The 27,941-nt window shown below is 39.9% G+C and overlaps 1 protein-coding gene across 4 annotated transcripts in view; it reads right to left on the reverse strand.

The window, feature by feature from the left end:
- Positions 1 to 608: 608 nt before the first annotated feature.
- Positions 609 to 27,941, reverse strand: part of INPP4B (inositol polyphosphate-4-phosphatase type II B) — a 486,205-nt gene continuing 458,872 nt past the window's right edge. For 2 of the 4 annotated variants that reach the window (XM_073341215.1, XM_073341214.1), the window contains one exon: positions 6,676 to 7,306. In XM_073341215.1, the coding sequence (XP_073197316.1) occupies positions 7,132 to 7,306 (175 nt within the window). In that variant the 3' untranslated portion in view covers positions 6,676 to 7,131. Of the gene's footprint in view, positions 1,121 to 5,590; positions 5,866 to 6,675; positions 7,307 to 27,941 lie in introns of those variants that run through there. The other 2 variants (XM_073341213.1, XM_073341212.1) reach the window with 2 other exon arrangements.

The following is a 27,941-nucleotide window of genomic DNA, read 5'->3' on the forward strand; positions in this document are numbered from 1 at the left end:
AAACCCTCTCAGGAGGCATTCAGCGCCTTACAGGATCTGTTACATTCATGAAAATGAAAAATGAAAATCAAACACAAAAAAGTCAAACATAAAAAATAAAAGTCACATTTATTTAAATAAAAATATACACACAGTGTACAATGGATATGGCTTACATACAGCAACCAAACAAAAATGGTAGTTCCTGAAGTACAAAGATAGAAGGAGCTGGGGCAGCCTACCTGTGCTTCAGTTTCTCTGAATAAATACACATTGTGGGCTAAAGCCTGTTAGTCTTGCTCGTACAAGTAGTCACACTGACTAAAGAGAGCAGGATTTGGCCATTACACTTACACAGGAATAGCTACACAAAAGGAAAACAAGTACCACAGTAACCCTATGATTGTACAATTAACTTTCACAAAAATTTGAACGTCAGGCTCCTCTTCATCTAATTTTAAAGCACACAAGGTAAAACTATATGCATGCAAATTGGGAAAAGTACAAACACCACCACCCGGATGCTAATTCTCTCTCATGCTAAGGGAAGGCAATCTGAGCTGCACTGTCGCCCCCCACCCCACCCCCCACTGCATTACCTTGCCCCTGTCCCCATTCTTCACTCCCTGCCCTCACACACTTCTGGTGTTTTGTGTGTGTGCTCTTTGGAATTTGGGTATGTGATTTCACAAACAGGGGTTTTTTAAGGTCCTAATTCTCAAGCTTGTGTGGGTGAATGCAATTTTTCAGTCTTGGATTTTTGGTAATATACTATAGCTTCCTTTTAATTTGCTACATTACTTATTCAGAAGATTGTGTTTGGCGAAAGGGAAAAATAAAGGAAGGTATTTTAGAATTTATGACCGTTTTAGAGCATATGCTGCATTGTCTAGGAACACACAAAGCAAATAACAGTTGATGCATTAATCAGTGGTTCTCAAACGTTTGCATTAGTGACCTCTTTCACACAGAAAGCCTCTGAATGTGTCCTCCCTTCTGAATTAAAAACACTTCTTTATATTTAATGCTATTATAAATGCTGGACGTGAAGCAGGTTTGGGGGTGGAGGCTGACAGCTCATGGCCCCCATGTAATAACTTCGTGACCTCCTGAGTGGTCACAACTCCCTGTTTGAGAATCTCTGTTATATGATTAAAGAAAAACAGAATACTAATCAATACTCTAGGCTACTGAAAAAACATTTCTCTTATATATGAGGAAGCAATTTTGCGATGATTTTTAAAATATTTGCTCTTCCAGATCCATTTGATTTTTCCCTTTTAAACAATAATAAATTATTTAAAGCTTCTTTTTTCTGCAATTGGAAACACCTGCTTGAACACACAGCTCTTTTTAAAAACCACAAAGTAACAAAAGGCAAGATGCAATACATATCTTATGGCAATGCCAATACAACATGCTCTCTCTTTATGGCAAAAAAGCATAAATATAGAAACTAATGGGTTTAAGTTCACAGCAGAGTCACCTGATGGGAAATAATTCTAAAATTGCCTCAACCAAGTAACTTTTTTACATTGAATTTTTTCAGTGTAATCTTTAACAATTACACCGTATGATGTTAAATACGTTTACCACTTTGAAAGAACTGATCTCAGAATTTCTCAAACCATCTCTTACAACTGAAAATAAAAATCAACTTATTTCCTGAAGTATAATAAGAGTCATACTATATGCCGACAAATGTAAACACATGATGTTCTGCTCTTCTTCGCAGCCAGGCACCTAAAACATCAGTGGTGATTTAGAATATTGCCAGCCAGGCTTTAATTTGCTTAAAATAACAATTTTGGTTTGGATTGATTTGTATGGATTTAAAGAGGGCCCTATATATATATATATATAATTGTTTCCTGCTTACAATTGAAGCCAAAAATCTGGACATTAAAATTCATAGTGCAAAGAACTTTTACTGATGCTCCTTTTGTTGGCTTCAGCCTGCTCTTTAGACTGCTGGTTCATTACAGTACATGTATTGGTAATGTTTCATCAACATACACAGCATCATATAGACATAATGAGATAATGGAATTAGAAATGTTCTCTACGTTCTAATCATTTCATAAAAGCTAAACTATAAACAATAAATATTAAAAGTATGTTCTTACCAAACTCCCTGAAAGAAGATCGCAGAAGAAAAAAACCTGCCTGAATGACAATACGTCAGTCCTATGCATATATTGAAGAATAGAAGTTTTACGGATATCACTGAGAAAATATTATATTAAGGTTGCATTTAGCTTTTCCCTTTTCTTACAATTTAAACTGGTTTGCTACTTCCATGCTAACCTATGGTACAAAAATTACATAAGTAAATAACAGTGCGCTATGCAAACATTCAACGTGGGTGGCACTTTTGCTCAAGTTTCACTGAGTCAAATCCTGTTGATCTTATTCAAGCAAGGACTGTAGTACCAGTGACTTCAGCGGGACTATTCACATGAGTAAGGCAAGCAGAATTTGGCCTTAAATGCCAGCTACACATTAAACATGGCTGTTTTCTATCCCTTGAAAGACTGGCTCTCAAAATAGAAGCTTTCATTCCTTACAAAAGTTTTTACAGTGCAAAGTCTGAACATTGTAGTGACTCTGCCATTAAGATAAGTCAGTTCTCTTCAATAACACATTAGCAAATGGTACAGTTTGCTCATGAAAATCAATTTGCTCAGAATTACTCCTCCAATATGCATTCGGAGCCCTCTGTTAACCCTTCAAGTGGTGTGCAGGGCTTTGGAAAGGCCCTCCGTTCTGGGTTGGTATGTTATAGTTGGTAACAGCAGCAAAGGATTATTTGCATTCATAAAAATCCAGGTTGAAGAATATTTAGTTTTGCATCCATGATTAGCTGACAACTCAGTTTTGGAGACAAATCCTCAGGTTTTGTAAATTGTCATAGGTCCATTGCACTCAATGAGCCTGTAACAATTCACACCAGGTCAGGATCTACCCTGTGGAATCTAAATCAGAGGAAATATTTCAACAGAAAAGGGGTTTTCAGCACTGAAGTAGCAATGTGTATGCTGATATACTTGAAGTTGTGCCAGCATGTTTTCTGTGGGTCTTTGAATCTGTAAATATTTGTTCCAATCAAAAACTTGTCATCCAAAGCTTCTGCTTTGCCTAAAAAAACCAACATTTTTTAAAGACCTAAACACCACTGTGCCCAGTTCTGTTTCACTGTGGACTACTGCGTGGTTTTTAAAAAAATATTTGGGGAAGCAAACTGGTAACAATTTAAAAACAACAATTGTGGGTGATTTTCAAGGTTAAAAAGTATGTAAAAATGGTGTTTATTACAGCAATTTAAGCCCTTGTTTGCACATGACTCATATAGCTTCACTGTTTAAAATGACATAATTAAACACAATATGATCATGGTGCCGTAGTAATTCAGAGCCCAAATGTTTTTAAAAGGTCACAACATTATGATTTAAAATCTAGAGACAAAGATCTTGAAACATTCCTTTCCCTTTCTATCGAATTTATTATGGATTAAAGTCAGTGGGGTTTTACGTAAATTACTCTAAAACCTATAGAATTTAACAGAGAATGATACCCCTGCCATAGAAATTTGCAGATTGGTTTAAAAATACTATAAAAAGTTTATATTTTCTCGGAAGTTCTATAGGATTATTTTACAGGGAAATGCAGGCTCAAGCCCCTAATGTATATATTCAGTAACTTTTTTTTTAAACTGTAAACATGACCAAAAGAATGTTGAGATCACAGCAAATGTGGCAGCTAGACTGACAGGATAGATTGTAACATTCCTAGGAAAACTTTGGTTCAATAAATATGAATTAAGACTTTCTATGAGTCCGTTCTATAATGGTTAAAAATCCATATACAAATACAGATTTATAAATTAGAATGCAATGGCTAACTCCATTAGTAAATTATATAGTATGGAAAGGAATGCAAGATCTTCAGTTCACATCTGTCTGATTTTATCTCCGTAGTGTATTTATGGAAGATGCTGTGACAACTGCAAAAGGCTCGTTGTGGTCTATTGGGTATTTAATATATAATAAAAGAAAAATCTAAATACATATCCAATGATCAAACAAGACAGTGCCAAAGAAGTCATATGTATGAGTAAATCATAAAAGTACCAAAATATTATTTAAATGTCAGTGTTACCTGCTTTGAACAAGCTGTTCTAAATTCATCAAGTACATTTATGTCATGGATGAAATCCTGGCTGCACTGAAGTCAATGGGAGTTGGGGCCAGGATTTCACCCCATATGTTTAATAATTATTCAAAGACCCCATCTTTCAAACATTTAGGAACACGTGTAAATTTTACAAACATGGCTGCTCATTTTCTTCATTACACGTGCATGTGTGCAGGATTACAGTCTTAAATATATATTTTATTAGTACAAATACAGATTTCCACAACAGATCCCAATGGATTGAAAGGAGTATTTTACTGTTCATTATGCCCCAGTACTTCTGTGACTCCTATAATACAGGGGCGGCAGATGTTAATCTCTCCATCTTGGCCAAATTCTGAATTTGGTAATTACACTTTGCCTACGGTATCTTAAATTTCCTATGTCATTTTACTTGGATAAAATTCTAATCTTCCTGCCCTAAATATTTTATCTCCAAAGTGAAGGTGCTATACAAATGTCAGTCATCACTGAGTGATTTTTGTTTTGTTTTGTTTTTGGTTGGGGGGGAATGTAATTAACTGATGTGATTAAAAACCCTGTGATGTCTAGAAGATAAATTTGGGAGTGACAAAAGCTGGCAACGGCACTAAAATTCAGTTAGGGCTGAAGAGTAGCCTTTGCCTACATATTGCATTATACATGTGATAGAAAATCAGCTAACTAGCCACAGTGTAGCAGATTAAGGAGTATTTACCCTCATTGTTATGCTTGTGTTGGGCTTTGTGCTGTATAAAAATTAACAAAACTGTACATGTAAGTAATTCCATCCTAAAGAGCTACGTTGCCTCTGATACATAGGAATCACATCACCCAGCACTAAAATGAAGCACAGGAACGCCCAGTAAAGTCTAAGGGGCAAATGTGGGTCACTTTACTCACCTCAGTAACCCCTCTGACTCCACTGAGATTAACACATACATAAAATGAGTAGGATTTGACTCTAGCACAGAATGCCAAGAATAATACATCCAACCGGAACTGCAGAGAGGCAGAATGCAATTACCAAATTACAAGCTGCAATTACCAAACTTCTATAGAGAAGCAGAATGTAATTACCAAATTTAAATATGGCCAACAGACCGAGATTAACACGCCTTGGAAAGAATGCCATGGGGGTCTTTGACAACAAGGGACCGGGATCTCTGTTTTATGCCTGATGCAGAAGACATCACTTCCAGCAGGATGGTGCCACTTCATACAGTACTCAGGAATAGCACCAGTATAGACTCAGAGTGCCCCCTATGAAATCACTAACATCAATTCTGCATTTTCCTTTTTGGTCTTCCATGAAGCTACTTGAGACGCCCAATTCTTTACAGCCTAGCATTGAGGTCTGTATATACTTGGTTTTGAGAACACTCAAGCATTAATCAGACAATAATTGAGGTTTTGTTTCATAGTAACGGACTACAGTTATTTTAATTTAAAATAGATCCACTGATAGCTGACCAAGATAACTCCTGGTTTTGTTACACACTCCCAATTCATGACACACAAACAGCAATTTTTATATTATCTAATTAGGATAGATGTGTGTTTCTTATTACATTATAAACTTAGGTATCAGCTTTTCCATATGTCCCCTCTGGTGGTCTGTAGTACTTTGGGAAAGCCATCAGCTGTATCATGTTGAATGCATACTTTCTGCATTTGATATTCTTCAGTACATTCTCTATGCGGCATCCTTCTCTGGTGAAAGGGGAAAAAGTACAACTTCATGAAACACGGAATAAATAAATATGTTTTATTTCTTCATTGCAGAGTTTCAGCAACAGTTGAAGTAAAAATAACAAAAGATTCAACTCTACATTTTTGTTTTTCCACAAGTGATGATACATCTTACAAAATTAAATCCAAGGCCAGCCCCAATACAGTTATTGCCCTCAGAAATAGATGATGAGAATTTTATATTTGCCCTTAAGGTTTAATCAATGTTTAGTAAAAATTTTTAAATAATTTATTTAATGATACAGTTCCATGCTAACTTTAGAAATATATCTGCCTTTTAAATCCTTTCACAATATTCCTTCATACTCTTTACTGTACATGTTAAAGTCCACATATAGCCCTAAATACGAAGCTTCTAGGAGTAAGGCATTTTATTAAGTCTGGCCCTATAGATTTGTAAAGGAAATTTTCATATCTAGTTTATTTCAATATGTTTAGCTTTGCAATGAAAAAAAAAGAGAAAATGGCTTTCCAAACAGTCTAACCCAACTCTCTTCTTAACAAAGGAAGGATGCTTGTTCACATACAGTACAAAAGTCACAAGTGCCAAAGTGGGGCATCAAGACACAAACAAGACTTTGTTAAAAAGAATATAAAAGTGTCTTGAAAGCAAAAGCAACCAAAGCAACAGTTACAAACAGGTTAATTTAATTACAAAACATAACTCATTCTACCTCCATATAGTTACTTGACAGAAAAGGGTTAGTTGAAGCAATGTAGTAACATAACCTATTTGTTAAACAAAACAGAAGATTTCATCAGCGAATAAACAACAATGAAAGCAGCACAATGAAAATTAATCTGACAAACCGCCCCATCCATTATTCTTGGCTCAGGGTTAGTTTGTATTATGCAAAATCACTTTTGACCTTTTTAACTGATAGACTGAATAGGAGTTTGGAAACGGGGGGTGGGGTTCAAGCTTTCAGGATCCTGTAATTTGTCTGATATAGAGACACTAATATATATACATATATATGATCTTTCTTTGAGCTAGTTAAAGAGGGAAAACTTTACCATGAACAAAAAGAGGAAATTAACTCACTTAATGCATAGTATACTTCTTAGATATCAGAAAAAATAAATGAAAACACTATACAGTTTAGACACTTGTATCCTATAGACAAATCCTGTGGGTCTGAAAATGTAGAAATATTACAGCATAATTATTTTATTTTTAAGTTAGTTTGTTGCTGTTTGTAGAAAAGAAAGGAACACAAGTGAAGTTTATTGATATTTGGCTAATAGTAAAGCAAGACTTAAGATAAGCCACACAACCAGCAAGTGTGAGCTGACAAGCAGCAAGGCGACAGGATAGAAGTGACGAGAAGTTGGCTTGTTATCAGTTAGACAGCCTGTCTCAGGATCATCCGACTCATTCAGTGCTCCCTGGGTTTGTCTGCTGTTAAACAGGGGAAGTTAGGAACAAATAGAATAGCATTTAAATAGCAAAGAAAGCCAATATTTAGGTATTCTGACAACAAAGAGACACTAAACATGTCCAGTTGATGTAGCAGATTTATGCTAAATAATTCCAAACATTTTACTCTGTTCTGCACTCAAATGGGAAGCACAGTGAACTAGCTAACTAGCTGTCTATTATTTTTTTAAAAGCTTTATAAGTGTGTTTAAGTGGCATTCACAGGTTAGAGGCTCTTAATAACAAAAATGAAATGAGCTGGACTGTGACTACGACAAACACATGAATTGATATGTAGTGAAATAAATGAATAAATGCATGGCTTAGGAAAGGAAAACAAGAACACTGTGGTGTCTCTGTGGTGCTTACATTTTTTTAGTCCACTCCAGCTTCACTATCTGCTTCTTGTACATGGGATCTTTTTGAAACAATTCCATTTTTTTTGGTGTGTTTTTGGCTCTTTAAAAAATAATTGGAACAAATTTAACCTTTTTTTGAACAAACTCAGCAGCACTGTTAACTCAACCTTATAAGCTAAATAAATGTTTCATTCAAAGGTCAAGGGCATTGTACCTTGTTCAATCAAATCAACTGTGGGTTAATCTGTACTACAGTGAGGTTCTTCTGAGTCTTTAAAAGTTGTGTTGTCTCTGTATTAGAGCAGTAAGGATACCGTCAAATGACTTTTAAACTTTTCAGTTGTAAACTTGGTAGCTATTCCAGATATCATCTAGGTAAGTGGAATATGCAATATGGACACTTTAGCTAAACCCTTCAACCCCATTAAAGTGATATTTGCATGTGCTCAGGACTCCTGGTAAGGGCTTTCCCTTGGGCAAGGATAACTGGTACAGTTAAAAATGAAATTAGCTCTTTCGCTATCACCAGAGAGTACAATTATTCTACCGCAGTTTCAAGGGAACTGAACGGATGGTCAAGAAAAGCCAGATGTGTCAGATTGCACTGGAGCATTTTTCTGACACACCTACCACTAGTATGTCGTTTATCATGAAAGAAGATACTGAAAAGAAAATACAGGACCATTATGGCACTACCCTGAGTGGGGTGAAAAGACTGCAGCTGTTGTAGTACCCCTTAGAAAAGTACAGCATGCACTGCCTTTTGCAGTTGGCTTGTGCAGAAGGATAGCAGAACCAAGTCCCTGTTTCCTTATTGCCTTATTAGACAGAGACAAGGTGGGTCAGGTAATATCTTAGCTGGTCCAATACAAGATATTACTTCACCCACCTTGTCCCTCTGATACCCTGGGACAACACAGCTACAACTATAATGCATCAAACAATTATTAGCGAGACTAATACTCACAAAGGTGTTAGGCCCAGCACTAAAGGGAGGCAAAGATTGAAATTATGGCTGGGTACCACAAAGGGGCTAGCCAAAATTTGTCACAAAATAATTATGCTTGAAAAATCCAAAGAAATAATTAAATGCTCCATTTCCCCTTCTCTTTCAACTCTTTCCTTTACAGCAATGGGTAAAAAGGATTCCCAAAACTATTCTAAACAGCAAAAGGTAAAGGCCCGAACTCCCAATGACTTTAATGAGAGCAGGACAGGGCCCTTAATGCTATTAATCATTTCAGTATGAAATGCCCTAAATTATCTTCTTCCCTTGGTCTCGTGCTTTCAAGTGCCTATGAGTCTAAATTTATACAGAAACTATTAAGAAATTAAGCCGACACAGTAAATTATGCTGATTTAGGCTGTGCTGTGACTTAGATTTATTAGAGAATTCTACATCTGTCTAACCTGATGTCAATCTCTTTGTTTTCAGGATGGTAATTTCAATATCTCTCTATTGTGCAGGTCACAATGCATTTTGCTTTGCTTTAACATACTCAACATTCTTTTGGAGCGTGCTGCCTTTCAATTTCTCTTCCCTTCGCATAATCTCCATGGGAACACCACAAATCTTCCTTGGCTCCCTCCTATCTCTGGGTGACTTCATCTGCTGGTGACCTGATGGTTTCAATTACCATCTTCATGCCAGTGAATCACAGACCTACATTCTTACTTCTCACCAATGTCTCTCCATCCAAAAAGAAAAGGAGTACTTGTGGCACCTTAGGGACTAACCAATTTATTTGAGCATAAGTTTTCGTGAGCTACAGATGAAGTGAGCTGAAGCTCACGAAAGCTTATGCTCAAATAAATTGGTTAGTCTCTAAGGTGCCACAAGTACTCCTTTTCTTTTTGCGAATACAGACTAACACGGCTGCTACTCTGAAACGTCTCCATCCAAACTTACATCTCAGCCAGTCTCCTGGATAACTCACCACCATCTTCATAACTGGCTCTACTTTTCAATCTCAGCAGAAAGGCTAAAGACAGAGACTAGATGATGTTTCCCTTGGAAATGGTCCAACCGGAACAGAGCTGAAATACACTGGTGGGTCAGTTTGCACTGCCTGCACTTTAGTTGTTCTATAGTAGAAGAACTTCATTCTCAAGGGCAGCCAAACACCTCCTGCAGTAAAATTACCACATTATTGTAATTTATTTTAAGTGGGTGTGGGTGAAGTGATTTGCATGTTTTAATTCCAGAAATGTGACTCCTTTATTTATTTAGTATATTCTGCTCTGTTTTTTGCTCTGTGCCTCAGTGGTTGTGTTCTGTTCTTTCATCGAGGTCTGTATAGCTCCCATTAGCACGAATAGGATTTATGTGTGTGCATCAACAGGAATATATATAAAAGCCATTTGTTCTGTTGCTTAAAAGATATAATGTCCCCCTGTACATTTGTTCTTTGATATATTGAAAAGCACGATCAGTGGTTAATCTCTTCATATCAGGAGTCACTTCACGCCCCAGTATCCACTATGAACTGCTGATGCTCTGGAACTTCTACTCCAAGAATTAGCGGTATCTCATAAATCTGCTCATCAGAAGATACATTTTCAAAGCTGAGGGCAGGAGGATAGTGCCCAAATACAGTATCAGATAAGTTGGCACCATAATATGATAAGAGTATCAAAACACACCTTTAACTTAAAAAAATTTATCACAGGCAGCTATTTTCTCAGACAGATGCTATGGAGGCGATGTCAAGACTACAGCTTATGTTGGCATAACTTACGTTGCTCAGGGCTGTAAATAAACCACCTCCCCATGGGACATAAGCGCTAGTGTGGACAGTGCTCTGTCGGTGGGAGAGCTTCTCCCGCCAACCTAGATATTGCTTCTCGCAGGGGCTGGAGTAGTTAAGCTGATGGGAGAACTCTCTCCTGTTGGCTTAGAGCAGCTACATAGAGAGCTTACAGCAGTGTGCTCCCACTGTAAGCTCTCTAGGCCATGTCTATATGTACAGCGCTGCAGCTGTACCGCTGCAGTGTGTCTGGTGAAGGTGCTCTATGCCAGCAGGAGAGAGGTCTCCTGTCACCGTAAAAGACAAGAACTTTTGTGAATGGCAGAAGCTATGTCAGCGGGAAAAGCTCCCCTGCCAGCATAGCGCTGTGCACATGCGCACTTATGCAAATGCAGTTTATGTCGCGCGGGGAGCAGTGGGATATTCACACTCCTGAGCAACGTAAGTTTTGTGGACATAGACTGTAGTGTAGACATAGCCCTACTGGAGCTGTGTCCTAAGGCTGTTTTAATGAAGTTGCCAGAAGAGATTGTCATTATATGGGAAGAATTCTCTAATGTAAATATCTGAGTTGCTTTAATTTCATAGCAGAAAGTAACTGGGCAGACTGGAGAATCCAGCTCTAGATAATTAAAGATTCAATTTTAAACACTTAGTTTGTAGTTACCAATCTGCTATTGCATCACCAACTCCCAAGGAGAAGAGTATTACTCTCTACAATTGTCTTTCACAAACACACTGAAACCTAGAAAAGTTCCTCTGAGATGGAGTTGTGAACTTCAACGTACACTGACTGAAACACAATTCTTGACCGTATCTCTTGAATTTCACTGCCAGAAATGGAAATGATCAAATGGTCCCATTTTGGCCCTAGCTTACAGGAGGGAATTGTTTTGAGGTTTCAAATCTAAAATTTCCCCCTAACCCTTGATTCTCAGTATGTCATCAGCACAACCACCCATGCTGTCTCAGAGCACTTCTGAGAACATGCCAAAGAGCAGAGCAGAGGGTTTTCAAAAGCACAAATAAGATTTATTTCATAGCTGAGTCGAGATGCAATGTTATTTTTTAAGATGAAGAAGATGATGCTCATTAATCAAAGACACCTGGGGCTGTGAATACCTCTTCAACCCTATAATTCTCTTTTATATGATTTTATTTCAGGTTGTTTTACTTGAGACTTACCACACTGAGGAGCCATCAAGCCATCCAATGGAGTTCTAAGTCTAAAATCTATGCCTTATTCCCAATCGGAATTTCCAGCTTCATCTTCCAGCCATTGAATCACCTTTCTTGGCTTGCCTGAAGAGCCCATTATTTAATATTTGTTCCCAAGGTAAGTACTTACAGACAGTAATCAAGTCACCCTTAATCCTCTCTTTGTTAAGATAAATGGATTGAACTCCTTGAATTAATCACTATTAGGCATGCTTTCTAATCCTTTAATCATTCTTGTGGCTCTTCTCTGAACCCTCTCCAATTTATCATCTTTCCTGAAGTGTGTACGCTAGAACTGGACACAGTATTCCTGCAGTGGGTCACATCAGTGACAAATACAAAGGTAAAATAACCTTTCTACTCCTACTTGAGATTCCCTTGGCAATAATCAGGATCGAGACACCCCAAGGGGAGAACAGGGGATTGAACCCCAAAGCATAAACAATCAACTGTATACAACGTTACTGTGCTATACAATACATTGAGTAAGGTCTATTGTGAAAGACTGTAGTGTTCTAAACTTGATAATCATTATGAGCTATGTATGCAGGCTATGGTTATGTATTTGTGAACTGGGCTCAGAAACTTTGTCTCCATGCACATCAGGACAGGGAGCAATCAGACAGGGAGGAGCACCTCCCAAGCCAAGTGTTTATATGCAACCATCTCCAAGTAATGACCCATTGTCCAGCCAGGAAAAGACCAGGATGGGCCATTAGAGTTAAAGGAAAGACATGGAGACATTCCAAATGTGGAATCAAGAAGGAGTTCCACACACTGAATAAACCTGAGTTTCCATGTACAGGGGTGTGGGGGAGGAGAAAAAAGCCTTTTAAAAGCAGGATTTTGATTGAAGTTTTACATCCAGAAATTTAGAGGCAGCCTCTAGGCAGGAAGCAGTCAGTGAAATGATGGTTCCCCACTATAATTAGGGAAGAAACTGTTCAAAAGCAATAGTTATCTTGTATTAGAAAAGGGATTTTATCCAATATGGAAATGTAAAGCCTGAAGTTGCATCTTTATGTTTATTTGCTGTGTAACTTGTATATGTTTGCTCTCCCTTAATCTGTGTTTTTTCTGTTAAATAAACCCAAACAGATCGCTATTGTGCAAACTGTGTGGAGCGTGGGGGCCAAAGTAAGCTGGTATCTGGGGGACTGGTTTCACATTTTTGGGGGTGATGAACCAGAAGGGAAAAGTCCAAGTGTCTGACAGTTAAGAACTCAGGGAGGATGGATTTGTGGAGACTCGGGACAGGAAGGGCTGTTGGTGTCACCTTGCAAGGGGTAACTAGGCTGGTGGAAGCCAGGGTGCTTGTGGGCAGGCTCCTGAGCAGCACAGCATTAAGGCGCCCCGAGCTTATGGTGCACATGCTCCTTATTGGTCTGGGTGATCCTCAAAATGTCACACCCCTGCTTATGCATCCACGGATCACATTAGTCCTTTTGGCCATAGTGCACACTAGGAACTCATGTTCAGCTGATTATCCACCATGACCCCCAAGTCTTTTTAAGAGTCACTGCTTTCCAGGATAGAGCCCCACATCATGGAAGTATGGCTTATACTGGGGGTGGGCAGTAATTTTCGCAGGTGGGCCACTCCACGAATTTTGATAAGTTGTCATGGGGCCACACATTTCTACTATATTAATGGAAGGGGTGTGGAATCTGGGAGGGAGTTTGGGTGCAGGAGGTTGCGGTGTGAGGGGCAGGCTCTGGCCGGGAGGTGCTTACCACAGGTGGCTCCCAGCCAGCGGTGCAGCAGGGCTCAGGCAGGCTGCCTGCCTGCCTGCATGCCGTGGCCCAACGCCACTCCCAGAAGTGGCTGCGGCCAGCTGCTGCTGGCACATCTCTGCGTGCCCCTTGCGGGGAGGTGGGCAGCAGGTTTCTGTGCACTGCCCTCACTTGCAAGCACTGCCCCTGCAGTTCCCGGTTTCCATCCAATGGGAGCTGTGAGGATGGTGCTGGGGGTGGGGGCAGTGCACGGAGCCACCTTCCCCCTGCCAGGGGCGCACAGAGACATACTAGCAGCAGCCAGACACTTCTGGGAGCGGTGTGGGACCACGGCAGGCAGGCAGCCTGCCTGAGTGCTCCGCGGGACTTCTAGCGGCCCAGACGCGGTGATCGCAAAGGGGCATAGGAGACCCGACAGAAATGTTAGACAGTATTGAAATGTTAGACCTGTGGGCCGTATGTTGCCTGATCTAGACCCAAGCATTGAACATTTGGTGGGGCTGGAATGGAGAACCTTTTAAGGGGTTAGTGAGTTTAATCAGTGATTCGGAGACAGTTTCCATTCCACAGATTGCCAGTGTACAGTCTAATCCATGTATCAGAGTGCAGCACCAGACACTCTTTCCTGCTCTCTCTCCTGCCTTATCTACCCTCCTGTTTTTCCTGTTCTTTTCTGTCCTCCAGCCTCCTCTGTTTCCCATCTCCCTTCTTGTTTTCTCCTCTTTATTCTTCTCTTTTTCTGTCATAAACCTATCTTATTTTTAACTGATACTGCCTACTGCTCTCCACCCCCCTTTCCCGCTTCCTTTTCCAGGTTAAGTGCTGCTTGTCCACTCAGCTGACTGAACTGAAATTTCAAGATGTGGTGCTCATAGCAAGATATTCAAATCTTGGAAATTTCAGAAAAGGCCTGATCAGACAACATTCGTGCACTGTAAATGCCCATCAGTGCAATGAGGGTTTGGAATGTGGGATCAGGCACAAAGAAGACACCCCTGTTTTTGAAGTGCTGTTTGATCACAGTGAAAGAGTGGCAGTTCTGTTGAAGTGGCAGGGCTGCAGACTTAAAATGCATTTAAATATGAACAAACCCTAACCTTCAGGCTGTCATTAAAACACAGTACTGCTGTTGTGATGGGATAGGCCAAGAATGGGAACATTGATAGATGAAGCACACCATTCTGGCAGTATTTAATAACTGGAGAGGGACAACTGAAATGAGTTCCATTTACACAATCAGATAAAGCAAAACCATATTGTTTTCTGTGATTACACTGATAAGCTTAGGCTCCTTGGAAAGAATGCCACTGTCTAACAAAATGCAATTTACTGCGATGGTTTATGTATAGCTCTCTGAAATGACATAAATGTTTTACATAAAGAACAATGGCGCTGACTGCAGCAGTCCAGCTTTCCCACCAAGATTTGTCAACACTCCTTGGCTGGGAATTTCAAAGGAGACTAAAGGAATTAGGTATCCAGCTTCCACTGGCAGTCAGTGAAACTGGATGCCTAACTCCCATTTATGCCTTTGAAAATCTCCTCCTGCAATCCTTTTCTTCAACACCTGCTATTCTCACCTTGCCAGTCTCCTACATCATGCACTATGACTGCCAATAGTGTCTGTATTCTGTGGTTTTTTTCAGATCCCCACTGGGGATTAGGAGAAAACCTATAAACTCATTCCTGCTTGAAACCTGGGGAAAATTTGCACCCAAATATTCAAAAACTAAGGTGACCTATGCTGTTTATATATTTGCTACTGTGTGATGACTAGAGCTTGGTGGGAAGTTATTTTCCCACTCAACAAATATTTTCACTATTTCAAAAATGCTCCATTCTGCATTGGGATGAGCCTGAAACCTTTTGAAAAAAGCAGAGACCCATGCCAGAATAGGTGGGGCACTGACCTGGGATGTAGGAAACCCAGGTTTAAAGTCCATGCTTTGGCTGATTCAAACCACCCCAGGTGAGTGCTTTGACCACTAGGCTATTCTGGAAGGGTCTCCTCTCACCAGAAACTTAATCAAGAAATCTTTCTTAATTTAATTTTCCTTGAAACTGACACGTTCCCACAAAAAGTTTGACAAATTGGCATTTTCTGATGAAAAAATTGCCTTACCAACTCTAGTGAAGAAATAGCACCAAACCACTATTTATTCTCCCTACCTAATAGTTGAAACAATTTAAATTATAGCTTGGTAAAGACAAAAATAAAAAAATACTAAGAGATCCTTAGCTCAGGAATAATTTAACAAAATAAGAAATTCTAATATACACTGAACTACTGTAAGAGCAGCTAGAAGAGCAACTTAAATACTTACATGGAAGACATGCACAGTACAGATCTAGAAAATTACCAAAACAAAACTTCATGGGTGAAATCCCATCCCTGCTGAAGTCAGTGTGAGTTTTCTCATTGACTTCAACAGCTTGTGCATTTCATTCCCGGTGTCTGAAGCAGAACATCTGCTAGATTTTTAACAACATATACTAATTATAAATATTAAATAATCCAAGGAAAATGGCAACTCTAAGATTTACTCTTTGCTACTTCCTTGGCCCCACAGAAGTCAACAAGAGCTTTGCCACTGACTTCAACAGAGTCAGGATTTCACCCTAGCTCCTCTGTAATAGCACTGTGGAAAGGCTTTAACCACGACCATTACACCAGCGGCTGGACTTTGTGGAGCCACGTATTCTATCTGAACGCTGTAGCTATAGCAACAGTATAAGACCTGTTCCAAAACCATAAAGCTAATTTATATTTCCTATGGTATTATACAGCCTACAGTGCTGTTCCAAGAGCAGATGACTGTCCATTTTATAATCTCCTTGTTTCTATCTCTGTACTAGAATCAATACCAAGACCAGTGAATCCTTTTCTATACATTGTGTTTTGTGTGTGTGTATCCCATGGACAATTTGGTTGTAGGGGCATCATTTTCATATTTCATTTCACTGGGCAGTTTTATCCCAGTGGCACGTCTCCTTTCTGGGACTCCTAAAATATTTTAGCAATATATATAAGTCATACTCGACTGTGATTTGCTATTATTTACCAATGTGGTTGTTTACATTTAAAAATATCAATCTGAAAATGCTGTATAGGCAGGGAGGTAGCATGACCCTGTAGCTAAAGCCATGGAGCTAGGAAATGGGGGTTCTAATCCTAGTTTTGCAAATGTGGGCAAATCACCTAATTCCTCAGTTTTCCCATCTGTAGAATGGGGATAACTATTATCATTCCTTGCCAGTCTCCTTGTTTTCACTGAAAAAATTACTCTGGCAGGGGTATGAAGATTCTCATGGAGAGTTAGGATTTCAGCTGTGCCTGGTTTGAGGTTTTATTACAAAATCTGAAATTCAGCTCAGCCTGTGGCCAATTTGGAAGCAAACTTGTTCTGATTTATGCTTTTGGCTGGAAGCTATGAAAATTTCTGGTTTCCCAGTGACCCCAAATCAGGTTGAATTCTTGGATATGCTCCCAAAATGAGAAAAGAACCTACAAAATTGGGATAATATTTTCCTTTCTTAATCGGATGAGAATTAGTTAGCTGGTTGGCCAAATTCACACCTCATGCAATTCCTGTCACTGCAATGAAGTTTTTGCAGGGATGTATTTGGCCCACTGTTTGTACAATGCATTGAAAATCCATAAAGCCATATGTAAATGCTAAATACGTATTATTATTGTTACACTCTTTTTAATGCATTTGTAATGAGGTCTCACAGGCTTTGTGCTGATCATGAAAATTCTTTAAAAATAATTCCAGCCTCAAAGGTGTTTTTTAAGAGGGGCTTGTTGTTGTTTAGGAGGGTTAAGAAATGTGGAACATCATGCATTTTATAGTATCAGGCAGTCCCTGTCAACATTTTATTAAAAAACCGGGAACAAACCTCATAAAAATTAAGACAGAGAAATAAAATAAGGCAAAGTGTCATTTAAGAAGGGGGAAAGACTCCTGAACAATTAAATGGCTGTGAATTGTGCTTCAAAACTGCTATTATTTTCTGAATCTTTAAATCTCAGACCTAACTGAAGGATGACACACAATCAAGGACAGAGAGAACTTCTGATGCAAAAACTTGGCTTCTTGAGCAGTGAATCCACAGTACATTTGTAATTCAGCTCCTTTTAAATTAAACTGCTTAATGGTTTTTCATGGTTTTTAATAGAATATTGAGGCATACACAAGCAGAGAATTATAAACTGATATTCTCTTGTCTCCTAAAAAACTTCAGTATAGATAGTTGACCATCAGCTCTTGTTTTGGTTGAAGCAAATGCAGGGATTAAGTATTAACTCTTCAGCTGCCAAAGCACAATAATATACTCAGTCTTAATAATGCCTTTCAGATACTTTTGAATTCAGGGATCCTGGTATCCAGGTGTTAGAAAGCTATCAGAAATCTGAAAATTGTAATTTAGGTTTCTTAAGTCTGAATCTGCAATTCAAGGTATACAAAACCAGGTACGTGACACTTAATGACATTGTTTTATATAAACAGTTTACAGGGCTGATAAAACATTTTTGAAGAGTGAGTCATGAAGGCAGAAACCATCCCATAAAGTTACCAACTATTTCAGTCTCAGAATGTAAATAATGCTCAAGTTATTTTTGACCAGCACATTGACATTACTTTCTTTTTAAATGTTATAAACTTCAGTATTTTGAGCGTTGAGAACTGATCTTATATCGTAGCAGTCTTCCTGTCAGCCTTAGCACCAAAGTTAGTGCACAAGTATGTTTATATAAGTGGAATAAACGAACACACACTTACTTGATAACAGAACCAAACCTCTAAGCACTTCTGCACTATCTTCCTTCCTACCTACCCCGCTCAAAGGCAACTGATAGGGTTGACTTGTTAGGGATCGAGATTCTCATAAGCTAAAAGTGTTTTTATTTGTCCTATCCTCTGTTAATATTCAGATAATGATTTTAAGGAACAGCATGTTTTATGGGAAATGAGAAGAATTGGTGTGCCTGTCTCCTTCTACTTATCTGTTACTAAGGAGGACAGTTGCCTGTACAAACATTGGGAGCTGATGCCGGTGTTCAGAAGGAAGAAAGTGTTTCTCCAAATAGCAACCAGAGTGTTTAAAAAGCTTCTGAACTTTTTATCAAGGTGTTTGCATGACTATCTCATTTTTCCTGTCTATGGTCACCATCGTCCTTGCTCACATTTGTGGTCCCTTTGCCAGCTCTCAGGATGGTACACAGAATTTCAATAGGATTCCACTGAGCAGGTTTCAAAAGAGGTTCCTTTCCCTCCCTCCACCTTCCTACTTCTCTACACTACAAAGTTAAGATTAGCTTAGTCAAAAGCATACAGTCCATCACTTCATGAGCTCAAATAATGTGTGCTAACAGAAAAAAAGGTGGAACGCTATACTTTTGTTCTTCTGCAGCTCTCACAAGATTATAAAGGAACAGCTGTAGCAACTGCAGATTTAACACCCAGTGGCCAGCATCTTTTCTACATTCTTGTGTTTGCCAAAGACTTTGGAAACATTTGGAGTAAAGAAAGAAGCACAATATAACATTAAATTATCAAGTACTATATCCCACATTCACCTTATTGTGGATGATATTGCACTTTCGGGCTCTGCAAGATATGTCAGAATTCAGAACCCTCTCTGTTACCTGCTGCTGGTCAATAAGCTATGAAAACGTATATCCATCTGTTCTAGTCTGAGCGGATCACTTTTTCTTGTCTCCTTGTTTAATGCTCAATTTTTGTGGGTATCATGGCACTAAAGCCTTCTCTTGGTATCAATACACATTATGCACAGTTGGGCTTTTGCACTGTTTATGTATTATTAGATTAATTGTGTCCTTTTAACTCCCCCACAACATGGGCGAAGCAAATGCCTAAATTAGACTAATACAATATTCTTGGCACAAATACATGGGTAAAGTGACTGTGCTAATTAAAACAAAGTTGGTGGCGTATGTTTGTAGTCCAACTATTCTGCTTGCCAGATAGCTACCTAAATTAATGTAGAAGGGACTTTTTTTGTGCTTGAAATGAAAAAATGACACTTTCCCAGGTATGTTACATTAATGAAGTCTGCAATATACAATTAAAAAAACCCTAAAATAACGGCTAGGATAGACAGATGCTCAGCTGGTGTTAATTAGGGTAGCTCCATTGACTTCAATGGAACTACGCTCACTTGTACCAGCTGAGAATCTGGCTCCCTGTTTTTGAATTTAATAAAACAGAAGTATTAACTATGAAATAGGAAGCTACCAACTTGGAAGTAAGATAACAATTACCTACCACAAACTGTTTTCCTAAATAATAAAATTTATTTTCATTCATATGATTGGCTGTACTTTCTGTCTCCACTGTGAGACTGGATTTCCTACTAGGAAATATCAGGAAAATTGCATCTCTTATTAAGCGACCATTGTGTCTTTCACTTACAGAAATACAAAAAGAACGAGAAGTCTTCTTAAGAACTGAAAAGGGGGACTGAAAACTCTATATATACACATGTAATAATGCCTTCTGTATCCAGTGGATAATGCCTTGAGTATCTAAAAGACTTTAACTCAGAATTTTCAGCATTCAAGGTATCGCCTATAATACATTAAAGTTATATAAAAATTTTAGTATTGCAAATACTGAAGTAGCATGTGTTTATCTCAGGAAAGGCTGTCAAAGTTTTAAAATGACCCATTCTATAAATATACACATATACAGAGAATGTATAATTTGCAATAGCTATCTGAACAAGGGGGCCTTTTAAGTATGCATACTTATACTGTGGTAACCATTAAATGTGACCTTTACCCCTATGTAGCACACTGTGGTCTAGGTATTTTTCCACAGAAAGAAGAGGAAGCAACTGGAGCACCGTTTTTGTTGACAAGGGAATAAATAAGTTTCTGTGATCTTAAGTTTACCAAAATATTGTGAGATTTCAGCAAGGGGCTCTCATCAAAATAAATGTTCATACAAGATTTTGAAGAAATAAACAGAGTGAACTCTAAATAAGGAAAATAAGTTGGCTTTTTTATTATATGCTTCAATTAAGGCAATCTAATATCTGCCCCTTTACAATAGCGGGTAAGTGGGAGGTAATGTGTACACCACTAATTTCATCATTAAGATATTAGAGGCAGTAAAGACCTATTAGATCATCCTCTTACCAATGCAAAATATAATTCCCAGATAGCAAAAATCAACTTAGCAGATACTACATGAGCTTGCCAAAAGGCTGAGAAATCTCCTTTTGGATTGCACATGACAAAGAGCCAAAGCTCCTGGACCGTACTTATTAGTGGTTTATGCTAGCATAAATTCAGCCAGAGGTCCCCAGCGGCACGACAGCTGCAGGGGAGCAGTTTGCAGCAATATGAAGTGTCACAGTCAGGCAGAGGGCCAGAACAGGCCAGCTCATTGGACAAAAAGGAGACAGACAGAATCCCCATCTACTCTGGACAGGAGGGTCTCTCCTCCCAGGCACCACTGTTCTTCACAAGATGGGCTTTCCTTTAAGGAGCACAGCATTGCTGGCACAGGGCAGCATAATTTACAAGCTCTTGTCTACAGAATGTGCATTTGATTATTTGTGTGTGTCTATTATTCAAATCATACATTTCTGCCAATTACTGGAGCACATGTTTCATCTTACCTTCTTGATCTGTTATTACCTCATCAGAATTAAGCTGCAGTACTCTACTTGCCCCAGCCAAGCAAGCATTAAAAATCCTTTCTAGCACAATAAATATTGTAAAACAGACTAGGTAACAGCACAGCCTTCCAAGCTTGCTTAACTAATGAATCACCAGCATATATTTTAAAAGAGCTAATTTGATCCCTCTCTGCAATAAAAACTGAAGGGGAAAAGAAGAATTATGGAGCAAGCAATAGTCAGTTAAACCTGTGATTTGGACTGCTTTAATACAGTACAGTACATTAAACCTTGCAACAAGACTCAATGCCTTTCTACTTCTCTTTTGGCATTCCATGCCCAGCAAAGTGTATAGCAAGCTTAAAGTTTTTATTTTTGCCATAAATGATCGTTTGACTCTGCTTCTCCACCATAGTATGCATTTCATTTAATAAACTTTATAATAAAAAACTACGAAAAACATTTCTCCATTCAAGGATTACAATACAGAGGAGCTTAATTTAGTTCCATTAGTTTTAGCATCTGTGTTTTAAGCAGTAGACAGCTTCAAAAGTAGGTACTGAGGTGACAATGAGCTTCAGTCATGTATTAATGTAGAAAATAAATTGGACACTTAATACATTTTATACTACAACAATAACAGGCTGGCAGTGGCTGCATACAACACTCCACCATGTTAGATGGTGTTCAACCTGCATGGAAAAGGTCAACTGAGTTCTGATGACTAGACATAAGTGAGGTAGCAGTGGTTATCTGATGAGAGGACCAAGGGTGTGAGCTTGACTCGTGAGCAGTCCTTAGGGAAGAATCCTAGGAGGAGCCAAGCTTGGGAAGAAGGTTTGATTTGATTTTTTAAGCTCATTGGTTAATAATGCCAAACCAAAAGAAAGGCAATTAGTTTTAATTAAACAAATTATATGGACTGTGTTTGTAAAGCAGGTTGGGACAGACTTGGTTCAGTTGGCCGGTTGGCCCAGGTTCCAGCGTGAGTTAGAGCATTACATGCTCGTGTATTCCTGTTCCAGTGACCTCCCTAATTTGAAATAATCCTTTGTCACACTAAAGCATGTAACAAGAGGCCAAATTTTCAAACAATGGTACCTAAACTGACCAACAAAATCTGCATGTTCAAACAGGTAATTTCACCTGTGGACTGGTAAAGCTACTAGCAGCAAGAGAGAGTGGTGACTCCTCTTTTAGTGAGATCTTAAATCTCTCCAAGACAGACATGTAAAACAAGTAGCTATCACAGTTGTAGGTGCTTAATAAATGTTGTAATAATAAAGATACACCATCATGTTGGCATCCTTGTACAAGCTGCATATTCAATTTTACTCCTGGGGGAATTCTGCACCACTGTGTGTGTACAGAATTCATGCCCCCCACCCCCAATTTCTTTGCTTCCCCGCAGAAAAATGACTTTCTGACAGGGAAGCAAAGGGAAGCTGCAAGAGTGGCCATGCACCCCTCTCTAGCTGTGCAGGTACATTGTTTCAGGAACCTGGAGCAGTTGGCAGAGAGGTAAATCACTTCAGGGCTGGTGACACCCCAGCCGGTGGCTCCTATCCTGCACGGAGATCAGCTGCTAGTCCTGGCTGAGCTGGAGGTGGGAGAGGATGGGGCTTCCTCTTCCCCAGCAAGGAGCAGATGGGGCTGGGTCAGACCCACCCCCAGAAACCTCCCACCGGGTGCAGGAAGCTCAGCATCCTCCCCTGCTTCCTGCCCCTATCGCTCCTCAGCCATGGGGGGGAGGGGTCACTGTACAAGGAGCTGCTCCTCCATCTGCCCAACCCCCGTGCATCTGGACCTCCCATACATGGACCCCTCCGCCCCCCCCGCTAAACCTCACCCTGTATACCCAGACACACACACCCAGCCCTCCATACCTGAACCCCACCCCACTGAACCTCAACTCCTGCATCTGGTACCTCCCTGCCTCCAGACCACCACCTCTGCGCTCAAACCCCCACCATGATGAGCCCTATCCCCCTGCACCACCCTAAGGCCCCTCATCCAGACCCTCACCCCACTGACCCCCAACTAGCTGCACCCAGATGCCTACCCACCAAAACCCACTCCCACAGCACCAAGACCCCCCTGCTGAGACCCCCCACTCCCAAACCCCCCTGCTGAGCCCCAACCACCTTCACCTGGAAGCCCCTGTAGAGTCCCATTGCCCCTGCACCTAGAAACCCCGCAACGAGTCTCTGTGCATCCAAATCCCCCCACATCTAGATCCCGCACTGAGCTCCCTGCACCCATATTGTTCCACACAGAACCCGCTCACCCCACACCCGGATTCCCCCCATACTGAGCCCCTTCACATTTGGATCCTGCCTGGTTGAGCCTGCTTGCCCCACGCCTGGCGCAGAGGAGCAGGGCCTCAGGGTATTTCTGGGGCAGGCCCAGCCCTTGTGCTGTGTCATGGTCAGGTGCAGCCTCACCACTGAGTCCATGTCCCGGGGGCGTGAGGGCTGCAGGGTGACCTCCCACCTTCATGAAGTCAGTGGCCTGTGCTCCCACCACCATGCTGGAGCCCCTGCATTTATTTATTGACAAATAAAACTTGCAGAATTTTAAAATATTGTGCGCAGAATTTTTAATATTTTTAATGCAGACATTTAATTTTTTGGTGCAGAACTCCCTCAGGAGTAATATTCAAATACATGTTCTTTACATACTACTGCTTGTATGTGCAAATGTACACATTTTATGGGTTAAAACTTAGCCAGCTATTTTTGAAAGTTCAGTCCATAATATCATATAATAAAACAGGGAAACCAATAAATTAATTTATCTTTTTTAGTAGCTGAAATGAAGACATTTTCTTTGGATTAGATATTTATTTCTATGTGGATCTGTGACTATACTGCAGGAACCAAAATATTTAGGAGATTGAACCTTCACGTACACCCACCTTGCCTCATGCATATGCCACCATAACTGTGATTCATTTCTGATGCAACCTGAAAAATCCCTTTGGTAATTTTTTAATCTAATATGGCTGCAAATACAGCTACCAAGAAACAATAGTACTCTTGCTTAGCGCAGTATCCTCTCTGCCATAGTACTGTACTGCCGTGTCAACATCAGGTCATATTCTAGTGAAGGACTTGATGAAGCAATATAATTTTCACTCTGAGACAAGAATAATACCAACCAAGCTGCAATGACAATGCAAAGAATTTCTCACAGAGTGCAGCAACAGAGGGAAGTAGGACAAAAGCTAATTCACTGAATGTACAAAGTTAAGATAAATGCCCCCCCACTAGTAAGAGACCTCAGGCAGCAGCTCCAAGGGCCATTAATAATTGCTCTGGTCAGTGGATAGTTGCTATGAATTGATAACATTTTTTGTGGGGAAAATAAGCTATTTTAAAAATAAATAGTGGAGTCTCACACATACTAACTGATTTTTCAAGATGTCATGATATAACTTCTGCCTTGTGTTAATCTGTAAAACAGACGTGTCATTTTATATTTGAAAAAATTCTTACAAATTTGCTGAGTCATTCTAAGAGCAAATTCCTACAGAGAAAGAAAGTACAGTGAGTCCCTTCCTCCCCAGGGCAGCAACAAGGCAGGATTCCAAACTAGCACCCTAGATAGCATTACATTGAAGGACTGGCTAACCATCCTCGCCAGTCTACCATACTCCACCATCTATTCAATGCACAGGAGGTAAGAGGGCTTAAACTGTGCAGCCATCATCCGATGATTCCAAATAGTATAATCAAAGGATTATGTGTACGTAAAATACTGCAGGTCAGTAAGAAGCTGGGCCTTTCCAAGGCATCTGTTGAGCATTCAAGGACAGCAGCAATCCCTTCCCTCCCTCTGGAGATAGAGCAGATAGGAAGGACGGTCATATAATTAAGGCATAGAACTTTGATTCAGGAGATCTAGATTCAGTTCCTGGCTCAGCCACAGACTTTCTATGTGATTATGAGTAAATCACACACTCTCAGTTCTCCACTTTTTGTCTTGTCTATTTCTATCATAAGCTCTGGAGATAAGGAATGTTCTTACTGTGTGTTTTATAGTGTTTACCAGAATGGTGCCCAAATCCTGGCTGACGCCTCCTAGTGCTACACTAAAATAAATAATAATGAATTGAAAGACACTTAGCATATCTCCCTGGCTAAGGGAAGTATAAGACATTGCAATTGCTAGGTGGATGGGAAGCTGGAGAATAAAGTGCAAAATATTGAAGATGAAAGATTAGGAAACCTCCAGGCTCCTCCAGAATGGACACCATGGTAGGAAAAATGTGCACAGCGGGTTACAGATTTTAGACTATAAGAGCTTCAATCCAGTTATGATGCCTTATTTTTATGTTCAAAAAGCATCTAGCACCCTGTGGGTGGTACCAGAAAGAAACATCAAATTTCTTCAAAGGTACAAAGGGTAATTACAAGCCCAATTCCCACAGAAAGTCTCCACTGATGCTTTCTGAAAATCTCCCCCAACAACAACATATCACAATATAAAGGAATGCAATGAGCACATAATGCAGTATTATAATTATAAAGTATTTTAATTTTTTTTAAATGATCATTAAAATAACCATGTTCTATAAACCAAAATGTATCTAATCAGCCTGTTCTAATATTCTAGAATGATTAACAATCAATTCATACATTATTTAGACAGAGATGAAATTATCTCTGTTAATTGCTTGCCGTTTTCAACTCATTGTGGCACTATGTTGGTTATTACAAAAACAACCAACAATATTATTTATGCTTTTGATAAGCAACAAGAAGTTCAGTCATTATTATTGATTTTTCCAAAGCACTCAATGTGATGGGCCATTTTATTAAATGGACTTGAAAAAAATAACGTTAGCTCTGACTCTTTGGGTGGGTACCAGAGCTGAAATAAACAGTGATAAACAGGGTGATTTTTATTTGTCAGATAAAGTCTATTACTAAAGGAGTCCCACAAGAGTCTATTTTAGGTTCCCTCATTCTCTTAACAGCAACAATATAGTACAGGCAGCTGCAAGCTCCTCAGTTCATCTTTCTATTGATGATACTATTTTGTATTCTGTAGGTAGGCCATTATCGGCAGTTCTGAATGAGCTACCAGAGGATTTTAATACAATTCAGTCAACATTTTTGGATCGTTGCAAATGTGATTTTTGAAAAAATCAATAAATAATAATAAAAGATCAGAATCTGGCCTAATTGTACTTCATTGGGATAGCTCACATGAGTACTTGTCTACACTTACAGTGGTGCAGTAGTGCAGCTAAATCAGTGCAGCTGTAACACTTACGCCAACGGGAGAGTTTCTCCTGTCACCATAGGTACTCCACTTCCCGAGAGGTGGTAGCTATACTGATGGGAGAAGCCCTCCTGTTAACATAGCACTGTTTACACTGGGGGGTTAGATTGGTCTAACTACGTTGCTCAAGGGTCTGGATTTTCCACACCCTTGAGTGACACAGTTATACCGACATAAGTTTGTAGTTTAGTCCAGGGCTCGGTAAGGCAAGCCTGGCTTGCTGTTCCTGCATTATATCCAAGTTACTGATCTCTGTAATACTTAAGGAGGGGACGAAGATGCCTTTTATAGAGGAAAAAAGAGGAAAACTGCAGATTAGGATGGTTTTAATAACCACTGATCATACAGTAAGTACTGGACAAGAAGAAACCATTTAAATTGATACACTGAAAGATTTAGCCAAATGATTTGGCAATCAATTTTTGGAGGATTTCAAACTTCTCACTGTAATTTCCTTATCACCTCATACTTCCTGGGGTACAGGATATAATATAAAATTTACATTATTAAAAGGATAGGCTCCCAAACTTATTTCCTGAGCCCTTCCAGGTGGTTCAGAAAGCTGGGCAGCAGTGTATTGCTGTTGGCTCTGCTTCCTTGTATGCAGCCACAGCCAAGATGTCTGCAAGCAGGATGGCTACCATGAGTGGATACTGCAGCCTAACAGGCATTGCGTCTGCCATCCAAGTGCCATGAGCAGCAAGAGACTGCTACCACAGGGAGCAATCAGGAACCACTGAGGAACCCACTGCTTCTGATGGGAGGCAAGAGCTGCTGTCAGAGCCACCACTGCCACTCTGGTGGGAGTGCACTCAGGAGACACTAGCCAGGGACCCACAGCTTCTGGAGCTGCCAGAAAGGGAGCTGTTGCTGCTGAAGGAATCACCAAGAGTCATAACAGAAAATCATGATCAAGCCATTGAATGAGATAGCGGTGAGTAACCCAGCAAAGGAGGTATTTCAGGGGAGGAAGGGGTGGGAGAAGTCAGAATTGGGACACTGCATGGAGGGATTGGAGTGGAAGCCAGGGAGCCAGAATGGGGAAGGCTGGAGTAAGGACCCTGCATGGGGAAGGAGGCTGGAGCAGGAAGGTCCTAGACAGGTAGAGCAAGAAGATTGTTTGACTGGACACCCTGCATGGACAAGAAGAGGCTAGAGCAGGGACACTGGATGGACAATAAATTGAGTTAGCAAAATAGGGCAAGATTAAGGAAGCATGAAATGAAAGGAAAAAAGAAAGCTTACAAAGTTTTCCCAAGCTCTAGGCTGCCCACATGCAGCCAAAGAGTGTTCATAGAACCATAGAAGATTAGAATAGAATCATAGAATCATAGAATATCAGGGTTGGAAGGGACCTCAGGAGGTCATCTAGTCCAACCCCCTGCTCAAAGCAGGACCAATCCCCAATTAAATCATCCCAGCCAGGACTCTGTCAAGCCTGACCTTAAAAACTTCTAAGGAAGGAGATTCTACCACCTCCCTAGGTAACGCATTCCAGTGTTTCACCACCCTCCTAGTGAAAAAGTTTTTCCTAATATCCAACCTAAACCTCCCCCACTGCAACTTGAGACCATTACTCCTTGTCCTGTCCTCTTCTACCACTGAGAATAGTCTAGAACCA

Source organism: Lepidochelys kempii, chromosome 4 (genome assembly GCF_965140265.1).
Source record: "Lepidochelys kempii isolate rLepKem1 chromosome 4, rLepKem1.hap2, whole genome shotgun sequence".
NCBI classification, from domain to species: Eukaryota; Metazoa; Chordata; order Testudines; family Cheloniidae; genus Lepidochelys; species Lepidochelys kempii.